At 60.0% G+C, this 13465-nt stretch overlaps 1 protein-coding gene across 1 annotated transcript; it reads left to right on the top strand.

The window, feature by feature from the left end:
* The first annotated feature begins 7215 nt into the window (after positions 1 to 7215).
* NKX1-1 (NK1 homeobox 1) lies at positions 7216 to 10431 on the top strand. Its single transcript, XM_049789744.1, has 2 exons — positions 7216 to 7672; positions 9602 to 10431. The coding sequence occupies exons 1-2, from the start codon at positions 7321 to 7323 to the stop codon at positions 10429 to 10431; spliced, it is 1182 nt and encodes a 393-aa protein (XP_049645701.1). The 5' UTR covers positions 7216 to 7320.
* The last annotated feature ends 3034 nt before the right edge of the window (positions 10432 to 13465 follow it).

Genomic DNA, 13465 nt, shown 5'->3' with positions numbered 1-13465 from the left:
GTAAGGGGTGATTCTCCTGTGGCTGTAGCTTTGTCTGAGGATGGAGGGTGCAGGGGTGAGAGCTGGGCCTCCGTATCAGTTGGTGGGGGGCACTGTGCAAGGGGCTAGGGGCAGGTGATGGAGCCCCCTCTGCAGCCCCCAGTGGTGCTGGGCCATGCGGGCCTCCAGCACCTGCCCCCAGATTAGATTTTCTCCTTTTCTCATTACCACCGTAATAGGTCCTTCAGACCTCATTCCAGCCTAGATATTATCTGACCCGTATAATTAATTAATTATAGCCCAAATATTATAGATTATTAAAAATAGCATAACTAATAGTGTAATATCTCAAGCTGTCGACTTTAATAGTCAACATTGTCTTGGAGGCGCTTATCAGGCTGGGACACCCGGTGAGAATATTGATTCCGGGTCATTTTAGCCGTCATCTGCCACCCTGATGCTGGCTTGTCAGCTCCGCGCCCAGCCGGGGCTCATTTGAAATCGTTTAAACCGCCACGGCTCTCACAGTGGCTCTTCATGTCCGCTTTTCTCCCCTTTCAATATGTTTCAAGCCGCCAGAGAGGGAAATAAATAGAGAAGTACAAGGAATGTCAGGGAAGGGGGTGCCCCTTCCCCATTCCCCCAAGGGGTACACACACACACACACACACACACACACACACACACACACACACACCTGCAGCTACACACATAGGAAATGCAGGTGTGGGACAGGCGCCTCGGTTTCTGACATACGGTATCTCCTCACAGCCACATGCTATGGACACATTATGAACAGCAATACACACAGACACACGACACTCCACACATGAAACACATATTCATGAATACTCACACATATAAGTACACACATTTTTTTTTGTTTTGTTTTTGGGCCCTGGCGGTACTCAGGGGTTACTCCTGGCTGTCTGCTCAGAAATAGCTCCTGGCAGGCACGGGGGACCCTATGGGACACCAGGATTCGAACCAACCACCTTTGGTGCTGGATCGGCTGCTTGCAAGGCAAACGCCGCTATGCTATCTCCTCCGGGCCCATATGTACACATTTACACTCACACATAGACACATGGGAACAATTTTCACAGATACTTGAACACTCACAGATGTTCATACTCATAAATGGGTACCCACACCCCTAGATACAGATGGACAACCCAAATACTCACATCTAGACTCTCACACACACAGATACTCACACCCACTGGGTACTCAGAGACACATAGACGTTCATACATGAACACCCAAATACACTCATACATGGATACAAGAAACACAGATATTAGACACACAGATAGACATACTCCCTGGATAGGCCAGACCATGCACACACAAGATACAGACATTCTCACAAACACACACACTCATGTAGGACACTCCTACATGAACACAGACATGCACACACATGGAGACTCCCACACAGACACCCCAACATACACACATACAGACACTTCCACATGGACTTCAGATACACACAGTCACTCCCACCCAAACACTCAGACACACACACAGATACTAGGAGGTCAGCGTTCTGGCTTAGATGGCAGTGAGCAGAGAGCCACATGTGTGAAGGGACATAGCACTCCCTCCCATGTTTCACTCCTGTCTTTTCCCCCCATGAAGAGACCTGACACACCCTCCAGACAGCCCACACACCCTCCCGCAGGCTCCCCCACCACTACTGAGGCCAATAGTTTCATCTAACCCCTGTGTGGCCATCAGGAGCCTCCCTTAGACCCGAGAACAGTTGGACCTCTGGTCCAAGTAAGGCTCAAACTCCCACCTGCACCCCTGTGCCCTTCCACTGTGCCCACAGTGTACAGTACACTCCTCATCCCCCAATACCCAACACTGAGTCAGCCTCTTCCAGCGTCTCGCCCATTTCCCACTCTCCTTCCTCTGTCCACCCCCTTCTCTCCCTCACTTCCCCTCTTCTCTCTTCTCCTCCCTCACTCCCCTCCTCTCTCCTGCCCACTTCCTCCTCTCTCCTTCAGGCCCTGTCTCTGTGGTGTAGGAGGGGTCTCTGCCCCACCCCCGCCCCCCAGGGGTGGGAGGGGAGGCCTCTTTCCGAAGCCCAAGGTGTGTGGAGGAAGCACAGGAAACCAGCAGGCTAGAGCAGAAAGAAGCTGCTTCTGGGGCAGCCCAAGCCAAGACAATGGGGCTGTGAGGAGGGTCATCCCTAGGTTCCCAGGGGTCCAGAAAGGTGCCTCCTTGTGAACATTTTCCTGCCCCAGTCACAGGCCAGGCACCGGAGCCAATTACTGGCTCAAGTCGGGGTTCTGGGTTGGAGGTTAGGAGCAGAAATGCTGCGACTAGGAGGCTAAAGGCTCCTTTCCATGCGTCCAGGAGGAACCAGGGGCTTTCTGCAGTGCTGCCAGAGGAGAGGGGAGGATACACATGGACCTCCCGGAGTAGGAAAGCCGGTGTGGGCAGGGCCTGGAGTGGGGTGGGTGAAGGAGGGACAGGAAGGACACACCTGGGCGGGGCCTGGAATAGAGAAGGCCAGGCGTGGGCGGGGCCCTGGGATCAGTAAGGACACCTGTGGGTAGGTTTCAGGCGTTGAAGGGACACTGGTGGGGGGCAGGAGCAGGATGGATGTCCGTGGGTGGGGCCAAGACGCTGGAAGGCACTGTAGGAGAACAGAATCCTGGCAGTCAGACCCAACACCTCACCAACCAAGTGGGCTCCTCTGGGCAGGTTTGGTACTGCTCCATCTTATGAAGGGGCTACAGCTCCTTCTGGGCTGCGGAGCCCAAACCTAGACCAGCGCAGTCTAGCGTCACGTCTGAAAGAGGACTTCTGTGACTAATGCAGAAGCATCATGAGGGAGGGATCCAGACAGGAACAGGGGCAAAAGGGACTCTTTAGGACCCCTACAGGCAGCACCAGGGGTGCTGTTGACATCTCTCAACAGAGGGGTCGCTGGCCGCACCCTGAGCAAACAGTCCTAGGTAACTCCCGATCCAGGTGGCTCGGTACACAGAACTCTGCGTGCTGAACTGGGGGCAGGGTATAGAGGGAACCAACCTGGCCCGGATCAGCTGTGTCCCTCCAATAGGGATCGCAAGGACATCCACCCCCAGGCCAGCAAAGAGGCGGGAGAGACAGAGGAACAGCAGGCAGCTTGGAATCTGCTTCTCACTCTGTACCTGGGCACGCAGGGCGTCCACTCCACCACACCTCCGCTGAACAGGATGGAGCAACAAGGGGAGCTTTCCCTCAGCACCCACCTGCTCTGCCCTGGACCACAAAACCCTTGGAATCAGCAGCCTGACTGTATGGCATGGTGCCATTGGTTGGACTTTCACTGTTACCACCACATTGAAAAGGCTAGAGAGATAGCATGGTGGTAGGGCGTTTGCCTTGCATGTGGGATGGTGGTTCGAATCCTGGCATCCCATATGGTCCCCCGAGCCTGCCAGGAGCGATTTCTGAGCGTAGAACCAGGAGGAACCCCTGAGCAAAGCTGGGTGTGACCCAAAAACCAAAATAAATGAATAAATAAAATAACCCTCATGCCCCATTCCTAGGCCACTCCTTGCTATGTGCCTTTCATAGCAAACCCAGGCAACTGAGTCAGCAATTAGAAGTCAACCTCTGGCAGCCAGAAAACCAAAGACAAATCACATCCTGGGATAAGGGGCTGGCTCGGCTTTGGGGATTCACTTCTGGTCTTCAGCCATTTGCAGTCTGCCAGGACCCTACCCCCCACACAGCCTGTTAGCCCCACTTTGTTGGTTGCTGAGGACAGCAAAGGTGCTGGGAGGGAGAGGAGCAGTGATAAAGATGGAGGAGGTGGGAGAGGGGGAGAGCAGAGACATGAGGCTATGGTGGTCTGGGGTGGGTGTGAGGAAACATGACTGTGTAGCACTATATGAGAAGTTTAAGAGGGCTGAAGGGGCAGGACACCTGCTTACCCCAGCTCCATCCCCAGCCCCACCAGGCGCGATCCCTGCCCTCAGTCAAGAAGTAAGTTCTGTGAGCTGTGAGCAGGCAAGCGGTGGAGCTGAGAGGAGGGTGTGTGCAGGTCTATCCTGGCCACACAGGACTAAGATATGGGGGGGGTGTTGCTGGTGCTGTTGGCTAATGTCTCCACCGTGCTTAGCAGGCTTGTGTGTTCCTGAGGGTTCTGGGGAGTCGCTAACCCTAGTCGCTAACGAAGCATGGTCCGGAGGAGGCAAGGCTGGTGGTGTTTCCGGGAGCCAACCAGAGCGGCGCTGTCCGTGGTCCTGGCAGTGCGGTTCTGGGCCACACTGCGCTGAACTGGAACCGATTCCCCCAGTTCTGCCTCGCACCTTCTCTGCCTCCAGCCCTAGCTTCTACCCACAGTGACACAGAGACACATAAAAGGGAGACAGAGATACCGCGTCAGCTAGAGACTCGGGGTTTGGCTCAGAGCTGGGAGGCACGCCTGCCCCAGTTGGCGTCAGATGGTGCAGGAGGACCTCTTGGATTCAAGCAAAGGAAGTGGAGATTATTTGCCTGTGGACCCAGGCACCGAGTCCTCAGAACACGGTTGACCAGGCTGCAGGACCACAGCTCTCAGTTGCAGGATCAGTCAAACCCACCCAGGTTCTATACAGAGAAGCATGTGGTCCAGCCACGAGGGACACAGGATCTCATCCAAACCCATTTGACACACTTGACACTTGGAATTAGTGGGAGGAATACTGCCAAGTTCAAAGACTTGTATCTGAGGCACTAGGATGATTCTCTGCTTTAGTACCCCCAAACAAATGCCTCAGACTATGACGCTGTAGAGCAGGTGTTGGTCCTGGCTTGAAAGATCTGGATAGGGAGGTGCTCTCCCCAATCTCAGCCATTACCCATCCCTATCAACCCTCCCCTCATCTCCGGTTGGTCACTCCCTGCCTGGAGTGCCCCCCCCCACGGAGCCCCTCTGGACTGTGTTGATGTGCTTGAATGTGATGAGCCCATAGAAGGGGTAGAGCACCCCGTTCCAGGCTGACTTCACCTGTCAGTGCCCACCTGGGGTCCAGCAGGTGAGGTTGGCAGCTTGGGAGATAACCTCATATGGCAGATGGGCAAAGATTGCACAAATGAAGGTCTAATTGCCAATCAATTTTGATTAGAGTGCAAGAATGTCTTTATAGGCTGGATGGAAGGGCTGTCTCAGGCATTGGTTGGGTGAAGCTGAGCCACACCACACCCTGGGTTCCTCCTTCCTAGAGGGGAGGCATAGGGGAAGGTGGGTGACTCGCTCCCTGCACTCACCTCCCTTGGGCAGGGGTCTTGGGTGGGGCCTTCTGCCCACTGCCTACTGCTGCTCCCCAAGCTGCCTACAGCTGTGCCCAGCTGTGGCTCACAGTGGAAGGAAGCTGAAGGGAGGGAGTGGAGAACGTGGCTGCGCATCTCCAGCTCCAGGGCAGTCACTGTGCCTATCTGAGTGGCACTTGGCCTGGAGCAAGCCTCCAGCCCAGTTGCAAGAGCATGCGCCGTGCTGTGTGAGTGCGCGTGCTGTGTGCTGGGGAAGACACCATGCCGTTGCATATTTTGATGCATTATTTCATTATGTTACTTCACGCTGTATTTAATACACTATATTCTATTTACCATGTTTTAGCGATAATCATCACGCATTAGACTACATCTATACTTTACAAAGTGTCGGTGGACATGTTTGCATTCGTGCTAAATTACAAGTTGAGAAGAATTGAATCGTTTTCCTCACCTCCAGCTGTTGTGGGGAGGGGGGCAAAGCCTTCCCACCACCGCGGGGCAGCTGTGCACCCAGTATCTGCACTCTGTGCGGACAGGGCCCTGATGTTCAGTATCACCCTGTCTACCCCAGGCTCACCCGGCCGCCTCTGTGCCCAGTAGCTGTATCCTGTGCCCCTCACCACCAGGAAAGCGCCCAGAAGGCTCACTGGCCGCGTGTGTCCGCCGGCGAGCGAGCGGGAGAGCCCAGCGGGTGAGCGGGTGCGCATGAATGGATGAGTGACCCCGTGTGATGCCGCTGAATGGGTGTGTGCGCGCGCGCGTGTGAATGAGTGTGCGCATCTATATGCCAACTTGGTGGGGAGGAGGGGGGCCCCGCGCCCCGTTTCCTCAGAAAGGTGGGGGCGGCGGCAAGGAGGTAATTACCTCCCAGTGATGAGAGATTATCCACCCTCCTTTCCCCAGAAGTGATTTATAATTTAAAGATAAAGAATAATCAAGTCCGGGGCGAGGAAGGACACAGTGTTGTGGGACTGATTGAAATCTGGACGGTCCAGCTCGCGGGGAAGGGGCGGCCTGGGGGAGGGGCGGCCTGCGTCTAGCCCAGACCCTGCCTTCCCGAGGTTCGGCGTGTCCAGATCACAGCCGATCGGGGCCCCCATTATTCCTCCCAACTTTTAATTTCTGCTTCCAAAGGATCATTGCCCGCGGTAATTGCCAAGGACCCGTCCTTGTGCGCGAGCGGGCTCCGGGGACCGCAGTGTGTGTGAGGCGGCGCGCGCGCCCACCCGTGGACGCGCGCGCGCGAGCCCGCTGCGGCCTCCACCTGGGTCCCCCTGGCTGGTCCTCTCCCCGAGAGCACCGGGGAAGGGGAAGGAGTAGCCGGGGCCCGGAAAAACGTGCAGGGAACATTGAGCAAGAAAGAGAGGACATCCCAGGCAGACGGGGCCTTGGGTGCCCGGTCCAGGGCGGCGGGGAGGGGCCGTGCGGGGCTGCGGGGCGGGCGACGCGCGGCTCTCGCTGCCCCTCCTCCCCGCGCGGGCCGCCCCGCCCCGAGGGTCCCCCCGGGCCCTAATTTGACGCGGCGCAGAGGCGGGCGCGGGACGCCGGAGCAGACCCCTCGCGGGCAGGGGTCGGAGCGCGCGCGGAGCCCGCGGGAAGCCGTGGGGATGCCCAGGGCCGCACGCAGCCGTCGCCCGCGCGCCCTGGACCTCGCGGCCTCGCGGTGATTTGAAGCCCGGGCCGGGCCGGGCCGCACGGACGCCCGCGGGGCTCGCTGGGCGCGGGCCTCCGCCTCGCGCGCCCGGGGCCCTTCGCCGCCACTTAGGCGCGCGCGCTAACGAGAGAGCGGGGCCCGCGGCCGACTGCGGGGCACGTGGGAGCGGCGGGTGGGCGCGTGGGCGCCGCGCGGGGCGGACATAAATGAGCGGGCCGGGCGCGTCGGGCGCCTGAGCGGCAGCCGCGGGGCCGGGGATGGCCGCGCAGTAGCCTCCGGGGCCCGCGCGGCCGGAGCGGCGGGAGGCCGGCATGAGCTCCAGCAGCGGCTTGGCGGCTCCCGCGGACGGCCCCAAGCTGCCGCCGCCGCCGCCGTTGCCCGGACCCGGGCCGGGATCCGCAGCGCCCGCACCCGCCGCCCGGGACGCCATGGACGGGCGCGCCGAGCCGCCCGCCGCCTTCCCCCGGGCTGGAGCCCCGCCGCCCGCAGCCAGCGACACGGTGCCCGCGGCGCCCGAGGGGCCCGGCGCGGCCCGGCCCGGCCCGCCGCCGCGCCCCACGTCCTTCTCGGTGCTGGACATCCTGGACCCCAACAAGTTCAACAGCCGGAGGCGCCGCTGCGTGCTGCTGGGCCCCGTGCCGCCCGCCGCGTGCGCCCCGTGCGCCCCGGGCCCGTGCGCACCGGCGCCCGCCGTCCCGGGACGCCCGCCGCGCTCGGAGGAGCTGGAGCGCCGTGCGCCCGGAGCCGCAGCCGGAGCCGGAGCAGGAGCGGAGCCTCCCGGTGAGAAGGACAAGGCCGGCGCCGGCCCGGCGATGGGGGGCGGGTGTGCTGGAACTGTGCTTGGGGGCGCGGGGAGCCTGGCAGGCCGCGCGCGAGCCTGGGCGCCGGGCACGAAGGCTCGGTTCGAAGTTCGAAGCGCGCAGGGCGCCCGCAGCCTCTGTCCCAACGGGGCAGCGGGGCCGCCTGGCCCGCGCCTCGCCCGCGAAAACGTCTCCACCGAGGGACCCCCAGGCTCGCAGGAGAGTCGGGATGGGGCGGTGGGTGCCAGGGACTCGGGAACGTGAGTCAGCTGCACGCTGACCACTCCACCCCCGGGAGGCCGCCCGTCAGGCCTGCCTTCCTCCCCAAACACCTTTTTTTTTCTTTTCTTTCTTTCTTTCTTTCTTTCCTTTTTTTTTTTTTTTTTCCTTTTGGACAAATCAGACTAATTGTGACAAAGCGCTGGTTATCTCTGGAAAAACAATTAAATCCCTTCGATTACAGTTAAGGGGAAATGTGCTTAGCGGCGAGAGCGGCCGGTAATGGGGCGGCCCTAGCCCCCGCGGGTCGATATCCCATTACGGCGGCATACATATCTCTTTCAAGCACCTTGCAAGGCCCCCCCAACATCTAAATTATAGGGTCAAAATTCGGATAATTACTCGATTAAAACCTATTACACTTATTAAGGGTCGCCATTGATCGAGAATTGCATTCGACCGGCTCCTGATTGCTTTTGGAGTTCCACCTCGCCTTCCTCCCTCCAACTTCCCAGCCGGGTGCTGCAGGGACGGCCCACGGTGGGCTCTGCTCCGCACTTAGGTGCGGTCCAGGACAGGGTAGGGCTGGGCGGCTCTGGAAGCAGCTCTAGAACCCTCCGGGTGTGTCTGGGTCCCTTCCCCACTGCCCCTGGACAGGGAAAGGAGCCTGAATGTCCAGAGTGATCCTGTGGCTCCTGCAGCCGGCCCTGATGCGTGAAACCAGGAACGGAGCCACGCTGGTTTGTTTCTGGTTTCGTTTACTCTGAGTTCTAACTTTCTCAGCCCGCCAAGCTTTAATCCCGACCCTCTGGGTTATCGGGACACCTGTGGGGTCTACCGGAGGGCACTGACTTGTTGACACTTTCCTCCACTTTTTTTTTGGGGGGGGCACACCCGATGATGCACCGAGCTTACTCCTGGCCCTGTGCTTGGACATCATTCCAAGCTAGGCGACAGGTCAGTCTTCCAAAACCCTCTCCGCTGGCCAGTGGTTCTGACCCGCTTCGACGTTTGCTGAAATTCAAAATGCAGCGACCTAGGCGGCCTCTGCCCAGCTGCGCCTGGTGCTCTGGGCCAGACGTTGTCAGTAGGGCTACCCACAGTGCTGCCCACCCACAGTGCTTCTCTTCACCAACTCCCTCCCAGGGGCCTAGCGAGGGCCTAGTGAGCAGCTACCTAGCTCTGGTGCTGGGCTGGAGCCTGGTCACTATGGATTTGGTCCCCAGAGGCTCCCAGGAATCTGCCCCCTCCCCGTCCTACCCTAGCACTCGAGCCTGGGCAGGCTCTGAAATACCAGGCGGTGGGCTGACCCAGCGCCACTGCAACGGGGGACTCTTCAACGCAAGAAATTAAACGCCTGTTAACTAGTTTGTACTTTAAACAAAAGCGAGTTTAATTAAGTTCGTGTCTGCCCCCAAATCAATAAGGAGCTTCCGCTGTGAGCCAGTCAGTCAGGGCCCGGCCAGCTCCAGCAAAGGGTTTTCCGTGCGGAGGGGGCGTCTGCAGGGCAGAGCAGGGTCGGGAATGGGGATGGAGCGGGCACCGGAGGCTCGCGCCCAGGAGAGAAAGAAGGAAAGGAACGAATGCGGGGCCAAGGTTGGGTACCGGGACGCGGGACGCTAGGGAGGCCACCAGGGTTCGGGCCTGCTGCGCCTGGCCTCACCACCCTGTCCTCCCGGCCCTCCCGCAGGCTCCGGAGACCCGTACATGGTGGACGATGCCGATGCCAACGGGTACGGCGGCGGCGGCCGCAGCCCCGGCGCAGACAGCGGGCACGAGGCGCCGGACGAGGAGGACACGAAGACGGCGCGCGGGCCGGAGGAGGCTCGCGGTGGTGGCGGTGGCGGAGGCGGCGGCGGCGGCGGCAGGGCCCGCGGGCCGGGCTGTCCGGGCGCTGCCGAGGCCGAGGCGATCCCGGGCGTCGCGGACGACTCTGAGATCCCGGGCCCCCGAGGGAACTCGCCGGGCCCCTCGGCGGCGGGGGGCGCGGGGGCCGCCCCGCAGAGCGCAGCCAAGCCCAAGCGCAAACGCACCGGCTCCGACTCCAAGTCCGGCAAGCCGCGGCGGGCGCGCACCGCCTTCACCTACGAGCAGCTCGTGGCGCTGGAGAACAAGTTCAAGGCGACGCGCTACCTGTCGGTGTGCGAGCGCCTCAACCTGGCGCTGTCGCTCAGCCTCACCGAGACGCAGGTCAAGATCTGGTTCCAGAACCGCCGCACCAAGTGGAAGAAGCAGAACCCGGGCGCCGACACCAGCGCGCCCACGGGCAGCGGGGGCGGCGCGGGGCCCGGCGCGGGGCCCGGCGCGGGGCTGCCGGGGGGCCTCAGCCCGCTCAGCCCGTCGCCGCCCATGGGCGCGCCCCTCGCCATGCACGGCCCGGCGGGCTACCCCGCGCACGGCCCTGGCGGCCTGGTGTGCGCCGCGCAGCTGCCTTTCCTGTCCAGCCCCGCCGTGCTGTCCCCCTTCGTGCTGGGCTCGCAGACCTACGGCGCGCCCGCCTTCTACGCGCCGCATCTCTGAGCCCCGCGCGCGACTGGCCGGCCTGTGCCGAGGGCCGGCCGCCCGCCCGCCGGCTCTGCGCGCTCGGACGCTCGGACACACTTTGCTGAACTGGACTCGATCAATAAACCGCAGCAGGCCTCGCCCGCATCTTGCTCCCGCTCCCTGACCCTGCGCGGCCCTCCCGTGTGGAGGGTGGGATCCGGATTCTGTGGGGGGCACAGGACTCGCCCCAGCCTGGGCCCTGCCTCCTCTGAGCTGGGGCCTCCCGGGGCACACGCCCCAGCCAGTCCCGCTCCGTCCATCTCAGCTCAGTCGAGGCCGATGCAGGGGGACGAGGCACTTAGGGACGGAACTCCCCCCCAACCCCGCAGTGCCCAAACCGTACTCGGGAGTCAGAGCCCTAGGAGCTCTGGTTCTTCTGCACTCCCCTCCATCTCCAGGAAAGTTTCTTTTTCTGCAGTCCATTCATCTCCCGCGGGAGAGCCTCGGGAAGCACCGGGACTTGCCATAAACTGGGAGAGGCACACTCCGCAGCCGCCTTGCCTCCAACCTGGTTACCTTCCCACCCCCTAACCCGACTTCAGGGAAGCAAGGTATCACAGGGTTCCTGGGGGTGGAGGGTAGAGGACACAGGTTTTCCTAGCGCCCCATGCAGCTCCCTCATCTGTGGAGACCCCCACTCCCACCCCTGGGTAGCAGTGAATTCCATGGTGAACTCCCCTCCCTATCTGCTTTGGACAGAGGCTGGGTCAGGTGCTAGCAGGCCCAACCCCTGAGCATCCTGAGAGGGATACTGCCGGAAACTTCCCAACTGAGCCCAAGTCAGCATGGACTCCCCCTTACCCCTCCCCACCCACATGGCTCTGGATGGCTTAAATCCAGCCACGTGATGGATGCAAGAGGGTATGAGAACACTCTGAGCCTCCTAGCTGGGGCCTGGGCCTTCCAGATGTAGACAGCTGTTCCCAGAGCCCCAGAAGGCTCCATAAGGTTCCAGAAGCCCGTGCTTCAACTCAGACGAACTAACCATATAACTGTGTTAGGGGCTGGGGCACGATAGAGTGAGAGTCACTGACGACACTTCTGGGAGCTGTGGGGAGTGGGCAGGACCCTGTGGCCCCCAGGATGGTACACCAGGGTATCTCCTCCCTCAGCTGGAGAGTACATGGGCTCTGGACAGAAGTTCCAGAAACCTGAATATTTTCTAACTTTGCCCAGTGGGGGGCCGGCCAGCAGGGGGGCAGGACCACAGAGGGAGTCCTTCCTCGCTCACTTCAGAGAATGAGGATTGTGACACCCTAGCACAGCTCAGTCCCCCTGTTCCTTGTGGCTCCTTCGTGCTCCTGGCCAGTCCATGGTGGTGCTCACTGTCACATCTTGCTGTCTGGTAGGCCTAGGGGTTCTGGGATCCCAGAGGTGCCCTCCCCCACAGGTTTTCCTCCTTCAGCCCCCACACCAATACCCAGAGCCCAGCCTGCCCTGGGGAACTCATGGGCCCATCACCCTCCTCCCTCTACACCTGTGGGCTACTCGGGTGTTGTATTAAATATTAATTACTGAGTCCTTGGGGTGCATGGAGTGGATGGATGGATGGTGCCTGCAGCTCCTTTGGCAAGTGGGTCTGAGGATAATGCCAGGATAATGGCAAAGAAATGATCCATAGCAGTCAGATTTCAAGAGACACGAAGCTTTATTATTAGGCCCTAACCGTCAGGTGTGGCTTCTAAGCTAAACAGCTTCTCTAGCCATGCTGTCTCTCATTTCTCTGCTGCTTTTTCTTGCCGAGCCTCTCATCTCCAAGAGCCTCTGTCTTGTCTCACCCTACCCCTCAGGCAACCCCTTAAATTACAACCAACCACAGACCCCTCCCAGCTATGGGAGGGTCTCCTTCTCCAGGTGAGATAGGCAGGAAGTTGGGGGGAAGGTAACATGTGAGTTCCCCACTCTACCCTGGGCAGCTGGACACTGGTAGGTGAGGTCAGCTCAGGAGCACTGAGGAAGATGTTTCTCAGCCCCCACCTGCTCTGTGCAAGGACCACCAGTAGGAAGGAGGCAGGTAAGAGACAAGGCACTGGCCCTGCTCTCCAACACAAGCACAGCAGTCCCTGTACTGGCCCTGGTTCTCCGCACAAGATAGAGCCCCATAAGATAGAGCCCTAGCTCCTTCCTCTCCAGTGATGGGGCCCCAGCCAGAGCCTGGCTCTGGGCACATACAAGAAAGCCCACTGAGGAAGCTGAAGATTGTGTTTCTTGTTTGAGGGGTTCATGCCATGGATGACTGTGGGCAGCTGATGCCTCCAGAGAGGCCTTCCAGAGAGGCACCCCTGTATTGTTCCCTCATCTTCAACCATCATACCCCTCTTTCTGGCAGTAAATAGGCGGGAGGGAAAAAGACTGCCTCCCTTCCCTTTGAAGTTTCCCCAGAAAATAACTTGACTTCGCTGCTTACACTTCCTTGGCAGGAGTTGGGTCATATGACCACCCCTAGCAAAAGGCAGTGGGGAAATGTAGTTCTGAGCTAGTAGAGGGCTTAGTCAGGGGGCTTCTGACCACCGTGTCATCCTGTCACCCTCGCAGTGTCCTGGAAGACTCACCACCTACCTAAGTAATGAGAGAGCATCGGTTTGGGGGCTGGGGTGACAACTCAGGACAGTGCTCAGGCTGCCTGTTCCCAGCCCTAATGCAGCAGAGCTTTCCCTCAGAGGACCCTGAGGCTTGTCCAGAGCCATCATCCCAGGTCACAACCTCACAACATTCCCTCTGGCAGCCCCATCCTCTGCTTCAATGCCTTCTGCTCCTCCTCTTTGAGACCCATTTTTTTTTTTTTTTGGTTTTTGGGTCACACCCGGCAGTGCTCAGGGGTTATTCCTGGCTCCAGGCTCAGAAATTGCTCCTGGCAGGCACGGGGGACCATATGGGGTGCCGGGATTCGAACCGATGACCTCCTGCATGAAGGGCAAACGCCTTACCTCCATGCTATTTCTCCGGCCGAGACCCATTTTCTTAGAGAGCTGACCATACCTTGGTCCGTACCTCAGTGCCCAGCAGCCCT

The sequence above is a fragment of the Suncus etruscus genome, chromosome 16 (genome assembly GCF_024139225.1).
Source record: "Suncus etruscus isolate mSunEtr1 chromosome 16, mSunEtr1.pri.cur, whole genome shotgun sequence".
In the NCBI taxonomy this organism is placed as follows: Eukaryota; Metazoa; Chordata; class Mammalia; order Eulipotyphla; family Soricidae; genus Suncus; species Suncus etruscus.
Note: the sequence above shows the minus strand (reverse complement) of the source record. Positions and strands in the feature narration are given on the sequence as shown.